Source organism: Stegodyphus dumicola, chromosome 1 (assembly GCF_044657685.1).
Source record: "Stegodyphus dumicola isolate Sdum_Otavi_A_Nest chromosome 1, ASM4465768v1".
Lineage (NCBI taxonomy): Eukaryota > Metazoa > Arthropoda > Arachnida > Araneae > Eresidae > Stegodyphus > Stegodyphus dumicola.
In genome coordinates, this window is record NC_140768.1 from 212,075,719 (window position 1) to 212,097,472 (window position 21,754).

A 21,754-nucleotide genomic window follows, 5' to 3' on the forward strand; every position below is an offset into this window, starting at 1 on the left:
GCAAATGAAGAGAAATATAAATCATAAATAATGATGACTTAATCTCTTCATCTTATTTATTGAATTTTGCTTCTACACAGCTTGTATGTAGGCATTTCAATTTTGATAATATTTGTATCCTTAGAGAGAAATTCTCTTAATCATGGATGATAGATGTTCATTTGTCAGTGTGATTTTTTTTTTTTTTTTTTTTTTTTTCTTATTAATTTTCAACTGTAAGAGGAAAAAATTGCTCACATATAGATGTGTTCCCAGACAAAGAGATTATTCATAAGGTAAAAATTTGTAACTGCCGTACCTTTTTTTAGTTTTTTGACTAGTATGATTAAAAGTTAATAAAATCTGTATTGTCAAATTTTCTAGTAAGATTTATATCACATTGTAAATTAATAAATCCATTTCTAGAAGTTCTAATGCATTATTCTGATGTATTTCTCTTTCTTATAGGCAAAGATCTTTCTGAAGTTCAAAAAGATGTTGATAGTATAATTGATGGAAGAATAGTTGTTGGACATGCTTTGAAGCATGATTTCAAAGTAAGTAGAAAATTATATGTAATGTATCATTTTTAATTATTTTATTGCTAACTTCATTGCTGTTGTATTTATTTAATACATTAGAATATCACACTTGACCTGGAAAATATTAGGTTGTCCAGAGGGGAGGGAGGAGTTTAAATCAAGAAGAAAACAATTTTCTTATAATATGTAAATACATCTATGTATTGACCATTTTGGTTTAATACCTCTTGCCATATTTCTGGTATTTTCTGACTCCATGCTCATTAAATTTCTGATAATGCTTTAAGGTTTAAAAATTTTTATTAAGACTTGAATCCTCTGAAGGTACCAGATATGGTGGGTGTGGTAGCATATCCCATCTAAAGTTGTAATGGCTGTTCAAAAGATATCAAACTTGTGTGAAATCTGGCATTATCATGGTGAAATGCTGCATCTTTACTGTTAATTCTGGCTTTTTCTGTTTGATGCTATTCTTCAGTGTGTCTAAATGATGTTAGAATATTTTTTAATCAGTTGTGGTTTGGAAAAGCTTGAAAAAAGTTCCTAAGAATCTCATCAAAGAAAGAGCGTAAATCTTTTCCAATGAATATCACCTGTCAAATTGCTTTGAAGTAGATCATCCTTTTTACTCCATTATTGCTTGCATTCAGCAGTTTGTAACTGATCAATTTCTCATCACCATTAATGATTTGTTTCCAAAACTGACCCATTTTCTTGAAGTTTGAGAAGCAAAACACAGATAACATGTATATTGAGCTTTGAAGCAAAATAAGTTGTTTCACATGATCTTAAATAGCTGAATTCAACAAATTTAATGCCCAACTGCGGCCAAGCAGTAAAGTTGCTGAACACTGGTAGTTTGGTCCAAGGTTCAAATTCCACAAACATTTGGCTGCATGGGCGTTTTTATGGTTTTCCCTATGTGTAGCGTGTATGTGACAGGGTTGCCACACTACCTGGAAAACCGGAAAAAGTCAGGGAATTCGGAAATTTACCAAAATTTCTGAAAGTCAGGGAATTTAAGTGTTTTAGTTAAAAATCTGGAAAAGTCAGGGAATTTCATACAACGATCCCGCCAAAAAAGGCGAGTTTTGCGCTGACGTCGGAAGAGATCACTTTTTTGGCGAAATGTGTATCACGTGTGTCATTCGGGCAGCTGGCATAGAGCCAATTTTCGCAGCTCCAATTTGATTGTCTTTTAGAAAGGCAAAGCAAGTTTCCCGCAACTTTTGGCTTCCAGTAACCTCGAGAATCGCATGTGCAGTGCACGAACTAAAGAAAGTACCTGTTCTCGTAAAATGGGTTTAATCCTAGTATACGGTACCATGAAGGTTAGAATCAAAGAATATGTATTGTAAAGAAGGAAAACCTCTGTCGAACAGAGGTGGCTCCGTTCCATCATAGAGGGAAACAGCTGTGCATGCGCGATATATCTGTCGCCAAAGTTCGAAACCGGTGTCGAAGTTCGAAGGTCACGTTATCAAGAGTTCATAAAATGAATATCGTTTAAAATTTCTTTAAACTCTAAAGGAAAAGAAAATATTTTTGGGCGCAAGTAAATTAATTCATGGATTAATTATTTTGAGGATAAAAAAAAAAGCTACGAAAATCCGTTTTTAAAATTATTGCGAAACATTCAAGAAAAACGTTCTTTGATAAAACGTTTCTTCTTGGATTTTTCGCAATAATTTAAAAATGGATTTTTGTAGTTTTCTTTTTTGTCAAAGAACATTTCTTGACATGATCATGAGCAGTAAACGGGTCATTTTGTTCTTGGCGACAATTTTCAAAATAGTACGAAGGCCGTACCGTATAGTAGGATTTTCCCGCAAAATCTTTTTAAACCTTTTTTTTTTCCTTTTCTTTTTAATAAATGTCTTGTCATTTTGCAGTAAAATAAAAAAATAGTAATCAGTCATCTAGGCTAACCATGTAATATAACTATATTCGCTAAAATATCGTTTATTATTCTAATTAAATTTTTAAGTAATTATCTTTATGTTATCTATCTTTTTATGTTATTCATATCATTTAATGTTGCTTCTTCCCTCTAAATTTATTTATCATTAGTAAATATTATTTCCAAATTTCAGGAAATTTTCTCTGGCATAATCCTAAAATTAGTTCTAGCAGTATGATGACATACCATCACAAAATTTAATGCACATATTTTTTCCTTATGTATACTGCGAAATAAATATAAAATACCTCAATTTATTAAAAAAATATCATTAAATAGATTTCTTTCTTTCGTTTAGCTGCAGAATGTCTGCAAAAAAAGACTTATTTTATTCCAGATTGGGCAGATTCTAATCTCAATCTTCAGTGGAGAAAACAACTCCTATTATAATTATATTTGTGTTTTCAAGTGTTAAGGTGCCTTTTACGAAGACACCTCATACAAATTAAATTTACCTAAAATCTAATCTAACTATTTAGCATTGCGTTGTTATTTATAAGAACCGAATTAGCCTCGTGTTGAACTGGTGATGATCATGAGTAATAATTAAATAAAACGTACAATTGTTATCCAATGTATATATCTTATAATTAAGTGAATTTGCTACACAATACAAGTAATACTATATTTAACATACCTCCTAGCACAGCCAATGTACATCACACGGATAGACTGGAATTTTCTCGAAACATACCTGGAAAACCTGGAAAAGTCAGGGAATTTCATTCTCGTGTTTGAGTGGCAACCCTGATATGAGCCAGTTTCCCTGAGAAAGCTTTCCATGAAGGCATCCCTCCCCTAAGGCAGGTAGCCCTCAAGCCTTTGCAATAATCAGACAAAACTAAGCTCAAAATTTTAATCTCTTAGAAATTTTGCTGTGTTTTTATATGGCAGTCTGCTTCAATCATAGTCTTTATTTTGTCTTCATTAGCTTCAACTGATCTTCCAGAACATAGTGCTTCTTTTAAGATCAAATTGTATTTACCGAATCAGTTTCGGCATTCAGTCAGTACATCTTCTTTGTATGTGTCACACAATATTTTTCCTGCTTAAATAGCATCCTTACCTTTTTGGTGATAAGAAAGCAAAATATGCTAAAAATATTGCTTTAAAACACTTGAACAGAATGAAACAATATTTTTGTACGTATAAGCCTTGAAACGTGAGCCGTCAAAACATATAATGACAATACGGTTTAGAATGAAATTAGCTGGTTAAAAATACAATCAATCCATTTGGGGGCAAGAAACAAAATTTCTTTCCAAACAACCAATGTACTCTGTTTTATAATTTTTTTACTAACAGTTTAAATGAATTGTAATCTAACCTTTTGACCAAAAACCTACAAAAAATGTAGAAATCTTGAGGAAAGCACTTAATAGTGGTGACATACATGTGCACAAAGAAAAATGCAGGTACATATGTTCATGCATATTCAATGAACAAGCAGAACATTGTTCAAATTTGAACTGTATGCATATTTTGTGACCTTAAAGTAATTTTTAGAAATTAAGCAATATAAGACTTTAATGAATCCATTTTTTAAATAAATCTTTGTTAAAGCCAAGCCCTATTAAATTAATTTCACATGATAGAAAGATTCAGTTAGAATTGGAAGTATATTTAGCTTGTTGTAGGGGGGGGGAATAAAGGTGACTTTAAATCAGTTATACAGTTTTAAAATAATTGGAATGTAGACAAATCTGTCTTTAATGTAACTAAATTTGGAGAGATAAATTGATTATCAAGTTTTCATGTTTCAGAATTTCTCTGCAATTCAAAATTTAGAAGTTGCCAGCAGTGATTCTCTATATCCATCCGTAATATGTTTCCCAAATTTACTGTGGATACATGAAACTGCTGAAAAAGCAATGCTGCAAAAAATAGGTTTTAATATAGCATATGTAATTATAGTTTTGTTTAATTAATAAATTAAGCAAATAAGACAATACATAGATCTAACTCATTATTAAGATTTCAGGACTGGAACACAACTCTCATTTTTTAAAGGACCTGCTCTTACCCCTCTGGCTACAAAGTCTGATGAATTCAATATATATGTGCTATATATGTGTGATCAAGTTTTAGAACTGCTAAGAACTTGAATCTCTCTCACATGATTAGATAGTAATTGTTTTCACTTGATGATGTCCTTTGCTTAGAATAATGTGATCTGGCAGTCTATCTAAAAATGAACTATCTCCTTTTTGCTTTATAATTTGTTTTTTACTTCTTTTACAAATCTCTCTGTGCCCTCATGAGTTCAAATTTTGGTAGAGTCAGTTTTATTAATAGGGCATCATGACATTTCAAAGCAATTAGATACACTGAAATTTTGTGAACGTATTTAACTCTTAGGTACATTAAGATTCCGTATGCCTTTTGGCTGGCACTGAAATAAGGCATGGATTTGAAGTTGGTTGATATCACCTAGATTACAGTGGAGGATCATCCTAGGGACTTGAAAGCTTGTAATATCAGAAAACTCAAACCTTCGTTAAGTATACATTTGGAGAAATTTTAAGTTATGTATATTACGAACACTTACTAAGCCATAATTCTTAAAATGGACGTTTGAGTCTGATTGGGAACATTGCTAGATGACTGAGTACATAATATACTTTTCTCGCTGTTTTCAACGCAGCTCTTTTTGTGTATGTGTGTGTATCAGTTCGTTGGTTATTAAGCAAGTCTTTTTAATCTTTAGTTATGTAGTCTTGATGCCTGTCCACAGAAGACAAGAACCTTATGTAGTTCGTCAGTAGGATTAACCTCAGAATGATTGGGATGGGTTTTGAACCTGTTTCCCATGTTTGTACCACTTCCTTGGTGTTGGAACTCCACTTTTACAAGTTTTGCCATTTTTTTACAGTACTAAGAACATATCTATGTTCAATCATATATATCCTTCATTATTTAATAATGCAAATTGATGGTAATTTTTTTTTGGTAGTTTTTGATAAATCAAAAGTTCTTTTGAATACATAAAAATATAGCTTAATGAAAATTGTAATTCTTTTTAAGAATGCAAATTTTATTGCTATTGAAATAAAGAAAAACTGAGCAAAATGATATTGTTTAATTTTCACTCAGTATTTTGAAACGTGATATATCTTCTTTCCAGAAATAAAAAGATAATGTATTTACATTAGTGTTTTCTTATAATGGTACTACCGTTGAAAGAAAAAGAGATAATACCAACTGCAAAGAACTTTTAGTAACTTTTAAGTAAATATCTATTTGATTCTTCAACAGAACCATATGTAGTATTTTGTATTAAAAATATACAGTAAAAAGTTTGATTTACTTATGTATCAAAATAATTTGTTGTGCATTATAATTTCTATCTTTTTTTGTAAAGTAACATGAATATATTCTAAGAATCCCACTAATTGTTTAGAAACAAATTACAAGAATTCTGAATTTTGGGGATACTTGCTAGAAATTTTGGGGCTGCTCTAGCAGCAACAATCAAGGTAAGTTGCATAAATTTTCACAACTAGTTTCAAATGCTTAAAGTTAACTTCTTCAGCTACAGGAATGAAAATGTGGAAGAATAAAAATGTGATCAGGCAATAGCAGAAGAATGACAGAATTTGAGAAGCAAATTTATTGGCATCATCTATTGGGAAAAAAAAAAATAAATAAAATAAATACAAAATAATAAAATAAAATAAATAAAATAAAAAATGAAAACAACAAACAACTCAATTTATTTAAAAACTGAAGGTAAAGATGAATTAGAATTTTGATTATTAACTAGAACTGAAAAATATTTATGAATGTGAAATTCCTCTATAAAATGTAATTTGCCTACAAAAAATCTTTGGGGAGTTATTTTGACTGCAGAAAAAAGGAAAATATAATTTTTTTATCAACATTACTGGGCAATAGTGAATTTATGTGTTTTTTTTTTTTTTATAACATATCCCATACTCTTTATTAGAAACTTCAAGGCTGTCTTAGTTTTTACAATTTATATTAAGCTACATTGGCAAATACTGTTAGTGCGCCAGGAGTTTACGCTGGAATTTGATCTTTTAAGTATGGAACTATGACTTCTATTGAAAAGAGAAAAAAAAAATTATATGAATATTAAACTTCTGTAAAATACATGCAGTATTATAGCTAATTGATGAAAAGAAAGGAATGACAACAGAATTCTTATGATATCTCAAAACAAGTAAAAATAAAATATTATACTGCAGTGAAAATTTTTTAATTCCTTGGTTAGTAATCGTCCTTTGTCATTTTCACATTTGCAACTGAAGAAGTTCCTATTCAAACCATTGGAACTGGTCTTTCAAATTTATGCAGGGTTGATTTTTGTTGCTTTAGTATCGCCAACATTTATTCTTCAGCCTGTTATTTTTAGTTAATACCAAAAGTCTTTTTGAATTTTTAAATACTTAGAATCTCATTTCCCCCAGACATTTTTAGTTTGGTCTTATCAATGATTAACTGAGTATATTTTTAATACTATATTTTTCACTAAATAATGCTTAGTTTCAGTTACTCTTTTATAACGTATGTAAGATTTATTTGTCTTTTGTACATCTATGCAGGTTTTGTTCCTCGGTCATCCTCACTTTTTAATTAGGGATACTTCACGTTATAAGCCTTTTCGTGATAAATGTGGCAGTAGAACTCCATCTTTGAAAAAACTGACTGACAAATTTCTTGGTTGTAAGATACAGACAGGAGAACATAATTCAGTAAGTTGAAGATGCAGTTTTACTTCAGTATTTGGTGACTTAATGTTACATTTTATATTTTGAATTTTAATATTGTTATTTATAAAAAATAAATAAATAAATAAATGAAATAGAAACTCTTGTAGTAAACTACTTCTGGAGGCCAACCTTTCATGTGTGATATTTGACTGCTGAGGTTAAATACTAACTCACCTTTCAGTTATGAAATCTGTTAACTCTAAATTTTCATTCAAATGATAAGTTTAACAAAAAAGTTCTTTGTAACAGAATTTTAACTAAAACAGGGCAAAAACAATCAGACTGTTGGCAATAGATACTAATTTTTTGGTTATACTTGTAAGAAGAAAATTCTTTAAATTTACTTCTTATAAGTATAGTGTTATAGTGTGATAGAACAGCAGGAAAAAAATCTATGAATTTTTGCATCTGCTGTTGGCTTCTCCCTAGGGTACCATATAGGTGGCAGCACAACTTTTCCCAGTTCTATCTCAGTTTTGAGGGCTTTTTTTGTGGGGGGGGGAGGGTCTCGGTTTTTACTTGAGAATAGAGATTTCCTGCTTGCTTTGTACAGTCAAAAGTCGATAATTCAGACACCCATAATCCGGAATGATCTATAATCCGGACCTCAAAGCTACAAACTTTCTGCGCATGCGCGTAACACTTTTACGGCTGCAAATATGCGTGTGTGCATGCCCAAAATACATTTACGCATGCGCGTTTAATGTATAACGGACGGTATAAGCTAAGCTAAAATTATCTAATTCAGTTAATGTTGCAGATTGCATTGTTCGTTAATCTTCGAATTGGATCCGGCTTATTATTTTTTGCAGACTGTTCCAGCAATTTTATAAAAGTAAGCTTGAACTTTCGATTACATCAAATAGAATTTCCGATATATATTTACTAATATGTAAAGGATCTACAAAGCGGAAGTATGTTTCGAAGTCCATTAAACAAAAAGTGGAATTGCTGCAAAAAAATGGATAAAGGTATATCCTTTGTTTATTTAACCATTCCGAAAACTGTTTATCAATTTCACGCTGCCCTGCGGCGGGGTGGGCGGGGGGAACGCCGCACGCAATGAATTGGAAGTTGATCTGTCAGCACTATTCTTATCTTCAGGGCAGATATTTTTATTTTATTTGGCTTATAATTCCTTACTAAATGTAGTATTTCATCTCGATGTACTCCGTCTTAGATATGATTTAAATCAAATTCCTCATCGTTATAATTCACTTCCAATAGCGAAGAAAGTGACACAGAGGTTATTGAAAACGAAAAAATTTTGATTGACAAATTAGTCGGTATTCTCGACACAGCAATTATAGGACTTGAACAGCGGAACTTTGTAACTGAACAAGAAATTATGTCTGTTTATAGAAGTAAAGAGAAAGTATTATCACATAAAAAATGAAGCAACTTAAACAACTTACATTGAAAGAAATGTTTAATAAAGTAAACAAATAAATATTAAGCTTTTTTTTTTTTTTTTTTTTTTTTTTGTAAATTTTGATACCCTTTAGATCATAATTGTTCTTTATTTCATAAATTACGGTTTCGTATTTTTAATTTTATAATTTCTGTATGCCATCTTACTAGATTTAAACTGATGATCTATAATCTGGAATCGCCTAAGTCCCAACGAGTCCGGATTAACGACTTTTGACTGTATCTAAATGCAATAAAGGCATTACACATTTATAAGCATCCAAACTGTTTCCAGAATTCGAATTTTGGCCCAATGAATTAGTATCTAGCATCGCTAAACACTATACTGATTTGAATTTGTTATTTAATTTCTTCATTATTTAACAGATTTTATAATTTAATGAAAATTCTTAATTTATATTGTATGTGATACAAGAGCTGTCTAAAATATATCCGATCTTTGACCGGGAAAAATATGTTGGGACCCGAATCACTTTCAAAGTAGACCTCTTGTGTCTTCTCACACTTAACCCATTTATCCTTCCAGTGTCGAAAACATGGTGTTCATGTTCCACCATTGTGTTCTGCATTACCTTTTCTCTACTCTCAAAACAGCATTCTTTCAATATCAATTTCAGAAATAATTAGAAATTGCAAGGAGCCATATGTGGGGAGTAGGGAGGTTGGTGAATGATAAGAATTCCCTGTTTTGCCAAGAAAAATTTAGATCAAGTGAGATGAATATGCTAGAGCATTGTCATGATGCAACTGCCAGTTTTTTGCCATCTAGAGGAGTGGTCTTTTGCTCCAAACTGCATCACAAAGTAGGTGAAGAATTTGTTGTCCTCTGGGTGTATATATATGATGCCTAATGCCACTGATATCAATGAACACGGTTAGCATCACCTTGTGTTGCACCTGCCTTGCTTTTTTCAGCCTTGAGGACTCAGGATGCTTCCATTGTGATGACTGGTCTTTTGTTTTTGGTTTCTACTGACTTAATCTCTAATTATCATGGTGTTCAGAAACTTGAGATAAGTACTAATATTGGTCAGAAAGTCCTATAAAACTTCAAGCTTTTTCATTCAAGCAATGAGTTCCTTTTAAAGATTTTCCACTCTCTCAACAACAGCTGCATTTTGAGTGCCTTGTGGCCTTCCAGAACATTGGTCATTGTCCACTGATGTGTGGCTGTTTTTGAATCAGTTGAACTACTTCTTAATTGCATTACCCCCTTAACATCATCTCCAAACATGTGCTGAATCGTTTGACTTGAGAATCACCAAGCTTTTGACAAAATTTGATGCAGCATCTTTGTTCAGTTAGTTCAGTCATCTTGAGAGAAATCAAAAATCCAATGAACATGTACAATAGCACCTCACTCATTATCAAGCAGACAGTGATTGGCACACTCACATGTGGAGAAAAAAAAAGCATGTGCATTAGTCTGTCTCCTTTAACTGTGTACAGTGACAGTGCCCTAACATCACTATTCTGAGTGGTAAAATTCAAGGCCTGCCTCTTTTTTTTTTTTTTTTTTTTTTTTTTTTTTTACAAACTGTGTATTTTATAATAGATTTAGTTGCACCCCCCATTACTGATTGCTAATTATGCAGTTAAAGTCACATATGCTCACTTTGGTGACTATATCTTTTTCTCTTCCCCCCCCCATTTTTTTCCCTTATATATATATATATATATATATATATATATATATTCAGGAGAATATAGTGGAATGTCGAGTTTGATACCTGTGGAAACTTAATGTCTGATCAAAAAGCTTTGTAAGAAGGATTAAGTTTTTTCCTATTTATCATCACTCTTTAAGAAAATAATAATCAAAATAATGGTACTGTAATTAATAAAACGATGTGATTTTATTAATTACAGTACCATGATTTGAAGGTATAGTTAATTTGGGTAATCTGTGTACAGAAATTTATTGGAAATCATATCTGAATGTACAATTGATTGACTTTTTGAAAGGACTGAATAAAAAGTAATTTAATGGGAAAATTAATTGAAAAAGTTTAATTAGTAAGATTCAACTTCAGTTTTTAATTCCAATAAAAGAAGTACAAGGTATTTCACTGGGTAATCTATTCACATTAATTTGTTTTATCTAAATGTCTAAGCCGAAATGCGATGTAAACAGCCAAGAGGTGACCACTCACTCAAGATCATTAGCCTGTTTTTAGCATTTCCCCTAACAAATCTGCAAAGGGTATTTTGTTGCAAATCTCCCGAGAGTTGGGCTTCTGATTACCTGTTCTGTAGATAGCATAGTCCCTTTTTGATAAGTCTTTTGCAGGAGATATCTTTGTGAAAAACTTCAGATAATGTTATTTGGAAGCTTCAGACCTCTCTGTTGGATAAATGCATAAATAGATTTCCATCCTTTTTTTTTGGTTCTCATCCTTTTTTTAAAGTGCATTTCTTTAATGCTTCCTTCAAATTTGTGCAGCACACTCTTACTTTTGCAATAATGGTGCATCAGATATCTTTTGAATGTGATATATAGGCATTGACTGAACACCTCTTAATTAATCATTTTTGGATTGTATAGAATCATTAGTTATTATTGCAATTTCAAAAATGGCTGATAATAATTAAATATTTCTCAATGCATTAATAATAAGAAATCTGAAAAAATATACACAGATTCCTGCCATGGCATGTGCAGTGACATAGTGTATTTAAAATACTAGATACTGAATGTGTTATGTATTTTTGTTCATGTTTTTAGAATTTTAGATTTGCAGATATAATTTGCATTTTGTTTGCATCATTGGAGTAAACATGTGAACTTGAAATGCACAAAATTTGAATGACAAAATATGATAAATACTTGGAAAGTTGCACCACTATAATTTTTGCATCATATGGAATTAATCTTCTGTGACACAACTGTTCAAGATTATAAAGGATTTTGATCTTCTATAGAGTTAATCATTTTAAAGAGGGGATATTTAATACCATTGTTTATTCTGAAATTCTTTTCACTTTCATAGCCCACATTAATGAAACTCTGGGTTAATAAAAATCATCTTATAATAATATTTTGGGTGTTATAGTATTTTCATTGTTCAACATAGCAAAGCCTTGGTATTCGATGAGTTAAAAGAGCTCAGTTCTTCATGTTGCTTCTGAAGAAGTCTGTCAGAATTCAGAGTTTGTTTGTATTAAAGTTGAATTCTGCTAATTAGCGTCTTCCAAGTTGGCATTTATTTCTTGCCTAAATCTCACATATACAGTTATATCTTAATAAGTATCAATTTTAGGATTGATTGAACTCATCAGTAATAGAGTGGGAAGACAACTGAACACTGGTAATTCATCTTGAGTTTAAATTGCTTCAAACTGAATATGTGGGAGTTATTCTGATTTGCTGCATGTATAATGTAAATATGAGCCAATTTTGTTAGAAAATCTTCCATAAAGGCATCTTTTCCTGAAATCTTCACCAGCAACTAAGTAGTAAAATTCTTGAGCACTGATAGTTCAGTCTGGGTTTAAATCCTAGTGAAAAGGTCGGCTGCATGGGGATTTTTGTGGTTTCCCCATGTTGACTGTGAATACAAGTCATTTTCCCTTTAAACGTCCTCCACAAAAGCATTACTTCTCTTATACAAGTACCCTTGCATGCTTTGCATAATCCAATCCACCTTTAGGATTGATCAAACTGTAACTTATTAAGCAGAATATCTTTTGAAATGAAGTTTAAAGGATGTTTTATTTGTCATTAAAATGGTCTTACAAAATTTAAAATTTAGTCCAATCAGAAATATTTTACTTGTTTATTACTTTATTTAAATATCTTTTTTCACTTTGTTAGAATTTTTTTACTTGAAATGAAACCTCCTTACATTTGTATAATATGTAATTCGTAAATAAAATATTAAGTTGTCAATGCTGTTTATATGCTAAGCTTTTAACCCCTTCGAGCCGGGTAGCGAAAATGCGCGGAGGCCGGCAGTGTCTTCCACGAGCGTCTCTCCAGGGTCGGGGGCTTTTTTGCTACTAAGCCTAAATCCATGAAATTTCCGAAGTATCAACGCATTGTTTAATAATGCTTTATAGAGTATTTAAACGGCTTATGCTTTATAGATATTTATATATATATACTTTAATTACCTTATTTCTTGTTTAAATGCATATTTTACACATTTTATTTTAATTACTCACCATGTTATGACTTTTAACACTAAATGTATTACTTAAAATTCTCTTTTCGTATGAAAAATTTTAAAACAGGGATCTACACACAGTCCTACGTTACATTCCTTGAACTCATAATAACTCATTTGCCGTTTTGGAGGATTTTTCCGGGAATGTGAACAAACGAAGCATCGTCTCATTTTCTTATCAGTCTCTTCTGAACAAAGTTTTGGAAAATGTCTTTCAGTTAATCTTTCAGAATCAATATCAGAATTTCAGAATCAATATCTGAAATATTTTGCATCATTTCTGCTATTTCATGCTCTGTTAAACATTTTCGACGCTTCGACATTGAAATGGTAAAAAAAGAAAGAATTCACGTCTAACAAGATCTAATTATTTTCTAAAAACTGAACTGTAAACGGAAATACTCAATGCTTTAGCGCATATAAAACTTCTACTTACAATAAACAACTACCACGTGCGAATAAAGTGCGATTTAAAGAGACGTCATAAATCACGCCATTCGGAAACATTTAGTTCCCCGTTTGTTTATATAATCAAAAACACATGTATGTGAGTCATGCTTCTCTCATTTTGAGTAGAAGGTCTAATGTGCATGTATCTGAAACCATATGGACATACAGTGCCATCTTGTGACAGAAATTATAGTTTGAAAAACGTTCCAAGGTACTGGCACAAATACGTGACAGTCTGTAGAAAACGCAACAATGCTCTGGCACGCCTGCGTGTCGGCTGGTAGATAAGTGTGTTCGTTGCTGGCACGTATACGTGACAGTCGGCACGAAGGGGTTAAGTGTATGAAAACTGAATATTCTTCGTAACTCAATGGAAAATCATCAAAGAAATACAATAATTTGAATGTTATAAAATTCTAACAGTGGTAATAAATACATTGGGAAAATGTGTCCGTCATGCAGGATTATTTAGAATGCTGATTAGATTGCATGTGGCAAAAGGGAAGCTAAAGAAATTCAGGTTATGGCATTATTGCAAGCTCAGAATAAAGTAGTTATTTAGATTTTCCCATGAAAGAAACTTAGAAATCAGGTCAATTTATATCAGTGAAGATCTATTTGAAGAGTTTGGAAAAGTTATATAATAAGCAGAGTGGCATATTGTTCAGGTATCCATTTAAAAAACATGCATACTTGTTTCACATATGTTGCATTTGGGCATTCACTATAAAAGTATGAAAAGTTTTTTGTTTCATAAATTTAAGAAAGTCCTTAATAATATTTAATGTTATTGTTGTAACTGTACATTGCATTAATTTTATATGGATTTGCCATGTATGAAAATACTGTTGCAGTGATAGGAATAAATTGAGTGAAATACTAAAATCATATAATGAATTTAATAGCCTTATTAAGTGTTTCCTTAGTTAAATTTGTACTGGATTATTTTTACTTCTATATTAGAATTCCTAGTTCAAAGAAGTTAAGAACATAAATCTCTTTTCTTTCATATTTTCAGGTTGAAGATGCTCGAGCTGCTATGCTGCTGTATTTACAAAATAAACGTGAATGGGAAAAGCAAATGAGAAGGAAGAAACCAAAGAAAAGGCAGTCTTCAGAAGTCCAAAAAGCATCTTGATTTAAATTTATAGATATAACTAAAAGATGTAAATAATATATTTTTTCAAAGTGTTTTTATTTACTTTGTCCAACTTGTTTTTATTTTACTTGTTTACTTCTTGAAAACTGAATACTTTTTTCAAGAACATTTAAAAATATTTTGAGCTTTCACCTGCTTATAGAAGGTAAAGAAGGAAACTGCTGTACCTTGTATGCTGATATGAAGGGTGAGGGGCAGGTATTTTAAATATATAACATTCTGTGTGGTCTCTATGATACTCACCATCATGAGTTCACCATCAAAATTATTCTGTACACATTATATGACTAGCCTGTTCATTTATAAAGTATTGCCTGCTTATTAAAAACTGATTGATGCTTATTAAAAACAACCTTTCAAATTAACTCTTAAGTATGCATCAGAAAATTTTGGGGGGGTTTCTGAAGTTTTATATTTTGGAACTTTTTTAAAGAATAACAAAAACTAAGGTAGAAGATAATTATGCTAATTTATAAAATGTGCTTTACAAATGATGAATATGAATATATATATATATATTTTACAGAGGCAGCAGTTTTAATTCTTGGCATTCTTGTAATATCTTGCATGATTTGATAAGATATTGACAAGGACATAAATTTCTTTTGGTGGACTCCAGTCCCCAGATTTTAATGTTAACAATCATCTTGCTGTGTATTTTTATGATAAAGTGTATGCATTGTCTTTAACTACTGTCATATTGGAATCAAAGTCCTTGTTGTCATCTTATCTTTTCAAAAAGGATTAACTTACACGAATAGGTAGCTAAAAGCAGACATCACCCACGTAGCTCTGACTGTCTTGAATTTAAAGATGGGGAGCGTCATCTAAAGGCATCTGAATTCTTTGTGCAACTCAGAGAGGAGCCATATCTGGAATATATGGAGGTTTTGACCCCCCCCATAAAGTTCTTTTTAGTGAAAAAGAATGGTCAGTGAAATTTTTTCTTGGCTAGTGCACAGATATCATTGAATTGCTCTCCCTGATTGTTAGAGGATTGGCGAGAAATTTGGTTCTGATAATTTGCAGAAGCTTGTGAGGAGATCTCTTCCATAGCTTAGGAGATGTTTTCAGAATGTACGGTAGGGTGGAGTGAAAAAAATAAAATTTATATTATTGAAATGCACTGGTACTAAAAAAATGTGTATTGACTGACATATCACTCATGATTTTGTTCAAATTTTTTCTACTTTATTTTTATCCCCCCTCCAACAGCCTCGAAATTGCACAATTTTGTAATGGTAGGGAAAAACCATGAAAGTTTCTAAAATTGTCGGATGAAAGCTCAAAAGACTATTAAGTTGACAAAAGACTAATTTTAGTATTGACTAATAAATACATCCCTTGTGAATTTTTTCAATGTTTTTCTACTTCCTGCCTTGAAATTTGAAATTTTTATGTGAAATTTCCATATAATGGCAAAATCTTTTATAATGTTTTATTTTTCTAATAGCAGTGTACGTTTGCAGCAGCAAGATGTTAATGCATCATGGGAAGTATTGTAAACATTCTCCTTTTAATTGACTAAACTGTAAAATAATTTACATGTGTACAATGAAATTACTATTTACTTAAAATATGAATAATATTTTAATTTTCACTCTTTACAATATATACAATTTAATTTTTTATAATTATTAGTTGAATAACCTTTAACCTAAAATTGAATAACCTGCATCATTAAAAAAATTTAAGGCTCTTGCATGCAATAAAGATGAAATAGAAAAAAAAAATTTTTTAAATTTGCGAGTAATATTTTAGTTAATACAGTCAAAAGTCTTTAATCCGGAATGATCTATAATCCGGACCTCAAAGCCACAAACTTTCTGCGCATGCTCATAATACCTTTTCGCATGCGCATTTAATGTATAACGGATGGTATAAGCTAAGCTAAAATTATCTAATTATCTATTTCAGTTAATGTTGCAGATTACGTTGGTCCTTAATCTTCTAATTGGATCTGGCTTATTATTTTTTGCAGACTCTTAGAGCAATTTTATAAAAGTAAGCTTGAACTTTCGATAATGTCAAAAAGAATTTCCGATTCTGGAACTACCAAAGGATCTGCAAAGCAAAGCATGTTTTGATGTCCATCAAACAAAAAGTGGAATTGCTGCAAAAAATGAATAAAGGCATATCCTTTGATTCTGTAATCATTCCGAAATCTGTTTATCAATTTCACGCTGCTCTTTGGGGGGGGATGACGCTGTGCACAATGAACTGATCTGTCAGTTCTATCCTCATTTTCAGAGCAGATGTTTTTATTTTATTCTGCTTATAATTCCTTACTAAATGTAGTATTTCATCTCGATATACTCCGTCTTTGATTCAAATCAAATTCCTCGTCATTATAAATATCACGAATACACATCAAATAGTTTTCTGGTTGCATTTTTCTAATTTCGACTATGCGTAATGTATGCTTTACGCATGCGTAAGTTGAAAGAAATGTTTAATAAAGTAAACAAATAAATATAAAGCTTTTTTTGGAAATTTTGATACCCTTTAGATCATAATTTCTCTTTATTTCATAAATTATGGTTTCATATTTTTAATTTTATAATTTCTGCATGCTATCTTACCAGATTTAAACTGATGATCTATAATCCGGATTTGCTGAAGTCCCGATGAGTCCGGATTAAAGACTTTTGACTGTACAAAACGTTTGAGAGTTAATTCACTTTCATTCAACAACTTTTAGAAATTTCATAGTTTCACCATACCATTCATGAGTGACATATTATTCAATACAAAACATTTGAGAGGCAGTGCATTTCAATTATGCAATACTAATTTTTTCACTCCACTTTAATGTACAGCCACTGGTCGTCTACATTGTGGCTGATCTTTTGGGCTGGTATTTCCAACCTTGAGTCTCTTAACCCAAAACTGGGCCTTGTTTGATTCCTTTTTGTGTGCAAAATCCTTATTCCCAGAAAATTTTGAACAGTCTGCTAATTATGTATCTTTCAGAACTCCTTCCAAAAACAGTAAAAATTGATTATTATGGCCAGATTAATATCTTTTTGATAGTATAGCATATTTCTATAGTATCTTCTTTACATATATAGGTATGATAAACAAACGGTAGGGGTAATAGGGTGTTTTAGAAACTGTATCTATGTTTGCGCTGGGAAATCGCCCAGAATTCTGGTATCCATGATTCCCTGGCTCATAACTTTATTGATTGACACACATGGGTACATACCACAGATCTAGAAACACAGCGGAACCTCCAGTCATAAAAATACAGTTGAATTCCATGTATACTTGGATATAAAAGTGTGCTGCGAGTAGCCTGCCCTACTTAGTTACATGTTGATGTGCGTCTTATAAAATAGAATTTTTTTTCTCTTATTAATAAATTCTTTAACACATATTCTCACACATAACTCTTCTATGAGATTAGAAGTAAAACCACAACATGTTGGAGGCCATAGTATAAATTACAAAGAAATCCAACTAGAATAGCAGACAAGCATTTATTTTTCAATAATTACGCACAGATATGAAAAAAATCAAACTGGCAGCTACATTTTTTAACTTAATCCAGAGCCGATGTTAAAAGTTCACTTGGTGAATTTCTGTTATTTATTTAGTATCACACGATCCAGAGCAGATGGAGATGAGCTGTTATATTCTGTCTTTGAAGTTTTAAAACTTGGAAATTCGCCGTTATCAATATTATCAGTATAAGTAACCATTTAAATTTTATTCAGCCTTGAAAGGTAGCTGTCACTGTATTTTTTGTCTTCAAATCGTTTTTGTATTTTTTGCAGAATGGAAAGCTAGCATAAAAAGGCATTTAGCATTCTGCTTCAGACTCAACAACTAGCTCCCTTGCTAAAGATAATAATGGTAATATGTTAGAATTCATGAACCATGATAATAATCCTCAGTGTGTTATATGTGCAGCAAAGTTCTCTAAAATAGTTCTAGGGCCCTGGCTAAAATGCATCATCATTTGGAATCTGTTCATGGTGGGTTTAAGGGGGGGGGGGAACATTGAATTCTTAATTTAACATTTTAAACTATTAAAAAGGTTTATGGTTCAGACAAAAAGAATAGTGAATGAGAAACCAACCAAGGTTTCTTACTTAGTTATCAGATAGCTCAACATGGTGAAACCTACCCAGTTGTCGGAAATCTTACTAAGCTTTCTACTGTGAAGATTATAAAATGCATTTGGTATGAAGAAATAGCTAAAATCCCATTTTCTAATTACACGGTAGCTCAGCACCTCAGAGATTTAAGCAGCCAGTAAGAAGAATGAACTTCCTTTTTGTCTGAAAGCAAGCAAATTTTCGTTACAAATGGATGAATCTATCGATATAACTGGACTCGCAGTATTAATCGCCATCATTAGGTATCAATATGAAAATGCATTAATGGAGGATATTATATTATGCAAATCTTTACCAATATGTACTACTGGAGTGGAAATATTTGGTCTTCTAAATTCTTTTCTCCAAGAGACTAAACTAGCCTGAAACAACTATATTGATATCTGTACCAGTAGAGAAAATACAAGTGGCATAATTAATGGGGCTGCAGAGCTCGTTAAAAATATTGCCAAAAACTGTTCTAGTAGCCCCTGCATGATACATAGGCAGGCAATTGCCACAAAAAAATTATCTCCCAGTCTAATAACCTCACACTTGATGATATCGTCAGTGACATTAACTTTGTTATAGTCATTTAGTAGCTGAGATTTTATGAAATAATCGTTTATTCAAAATACTTTGGGAAGTATATGTACATTTCTTCTTTTACATATGAAGTCAGGTAGCGATCTCAAGGAAAGATCCGAAACTGTATTTTTGAGTTAAGAGGTGAGGTGCATGCTTTCTTTCTAGGACACAGTTTCAAAGTGAGAAGTCAATTATTTGATGGAAATTACTGCTTAATAACTGCCTATTTAAGTGTGATATTTTCACAAAGACCAATGAACTTAACTCTTCAAGGCAAATAATCAGTGGCGTAAATAAGGGTATGCAAGGAATGCCGTTGCATAGGGGCCCGAAGGATTAGGGGGCCCTTAAATGTCCTGCTGAACTACATTTACATGTTTAAAGTTAAAAGTATCTTTTTCCCTTTCGCTTTTCATTTTTATTTTTAGTGTTTGTGCTACTATGAATTCTTATTTTAATATAATAGAATTCATCTTCTTTTAAGTTTTTAAGGGCCCTCTTCCTATATGGTTCAGTGACGCAGTTCTGTATAAGACGCAGAAAAGAGGCCCTTGGAAGCACATGAAACAGTTAAATTCACTGTTTGCAAAAGTTAATATTCCATCATTCGACTATCAAATAGTAACTTCGTGACCTACCTCAGTTCAGGCATAGGAGTCAGCAAAAAATAGGAAAAGTTCCTTTGTATTTCTTAGTTTCTTACCGGAAAATTTTTAAAGGCGACCCCCTGAAGGAAAGGTTTCTCCCTTTGCAATCCCAATTCAACAGGGTTGGAAGTGAAAATTAATTGTAACTATTTATTATAATGTAATTATTTTGTATATTAATTTATTTCTATATACTTTGTTATTATGATCGAATAATTAATAGACACATTTTCTAAGTATAAATAAAGAAGTAACTAAACAGGATTCTGGTACTTAATTTCGAATGACCTTTGCAAATTAAGAGGAAACGTGGTATATTATTTGCAGTTCGAAATTTTCATAATATGTCATTCCGAAGCGTTTAATTTTGTTCATATATTGAATCTGTTACTAGCACTTCCATTAAACCCAAGTCCAAAAATCAGGACTAATATTAAGCTTGAAATTGAATTTATTAATGTGAATGATTTTTACAATTTAATATAACATGTATTGCGTTGGTTCACTATAAAAGGCGTATCACTTTTCAAATTGTTGCCACCAAATAATTTCACCCTGTACTATTTTTTAAAAAAATTAAATAAGGAAGAATCTGCATAAATGTATGTATGTTTCTCGCACCATGATGAAACAACATTACCTAGAATATTTGAATGTATGGTTCTCCCAATGTAAAAAACGACAGTGCAGTCGCACCAGAAAGCAGGGTATAGGGACGGGAAAATTTTGGTTTTAGAAGTATGAAACATTCCAAAATGGCAAAGTTAAAGGCGGATTGGTTTTTTTCTCTTTTTTAGACTAATAATCTGGAAGGGGAAATCATTCGTAAGTATCAGTTGCTAACTCCAGAATGTATGCTTTCCTTTCCTTAAGGACACAAAATCATTGGCGTAAGTTGAGCAGTCGTGGCATGAAAGGACTTCGCCCCACCCACATGTCGAAATGGTGTCCTCGTCCAGGAAATGCAAAGAATTTATGACACCACATTTAGAAAAGGGAGATTTCCCGTTTCTTAGGGATCTTTGAATGAATTCAAGGTAAAAAAAAAAGGGGGGCATGTTTTATGCGACAAAGCTAACTCTCTTTGCAATCCCAATTCAACGAGTTTTGTTGTGTTTCAACAAAGAACACAAAGTTTCATTCTGATTGCTTAAACATTAAGTGGCAAATATTCCAGTTAATTTTTTTTCCTTAAATTTATCAAAATTCATGACTTCTTCTTCACTTATGGGGAGAGGAAATGGAATGAATGAATATTTTTACTTGAAATAATGAGTAAATCAATATTTATCGTATTTTTCATATCAAAATTTACAATATATTTTCTCATTGCAGATGAAGTGCAGGTTAAGAATTCTTTAAAATTCCTAAACAAGAATTAAATCTGAAGGCATAGAACTCGTAAATTGATTTGCTTTAGGAAAGAGAACAGCTGTGGTGTTTCTTAGTCTGTAAATTACTCATCTACCAAAAATTCACACTAATCTGTAAAAGATAATTCTGAAGATATTAAATTTGTTTTGAAAGAAATATTTTAATTTCCCTTCGTTTGAAAAAAATATAATAAATTACAATTCTTTTTAACAACGTGGAACATTTAAGCTTAGAATTCAGTAATGCGCAATAATTTGTATGTTATTTAAATGGAACTGTATTGAATTATTATATAATAATAAAGCACTCGAGGAATATTTGCCCAAGGGGAAGAACGCCTTCGTGGAGTCCTTTCTAATCGTTATTTGAAATGAAAAAGTGTGTGTGTGTCTGATTGTAGCAAAGTCTCGAGGGCTATCTGCCTAAGGAAAGGAATGCCTTCGTGGAGGACTTTCTAAGGTAAACTGGCTCGTATACACATTACACATGGGGAAAACCACGAAAGCGCCCATGCAGCCAGTCCATTCGCGGGATTCGAACCTCGGACCGAACTACCAGTGTTCAGCGACTTTACCGCTCGGTCGCTAGTGGGCCGTTATTTGAAATGAAACTTTAAAATTTA

At 31.8% G+C, this 21,754-nt stretch overlaps 1 protein-coding gene across 2 annotated transcripts in view; it reads left to right on the top strand.

Annotated features, from left to right (window-relative positions):
* Positions 1-21,288, top strand: part of LOC118198619 (uncharacterized) — a 60,507-nt gene extending 39,219 nt beyond the window's left edge. The window contains exons 5-8 of one of the 2 annotated variants that reach the window (XM_035370350.2): positions 448-536; positions 7,047-7,196; positions 14,280-14,427; positions 21,094-21,288. In XM_035370350.2, the coding sequence (XP_035226241.1) occupies positions 448-536; positions 7,047-7,196; positions 14,280-14,399 (359 nt within the window). In that variant the 3' untranslated portion in view covers positions 14,400-14,427; positions 21,094-21,288. Of the gene's footprint in view, positions 1-447; positions 537-7,046; positions 7,197-14,279; positions 14,455-21,093 lie in introns of those variants that run through there. The other variant, XM_035370349.2, reaches the window with a different exon arrangement.
* Positions 21,289-21,754: the final 466 nt, after the last annotated feature.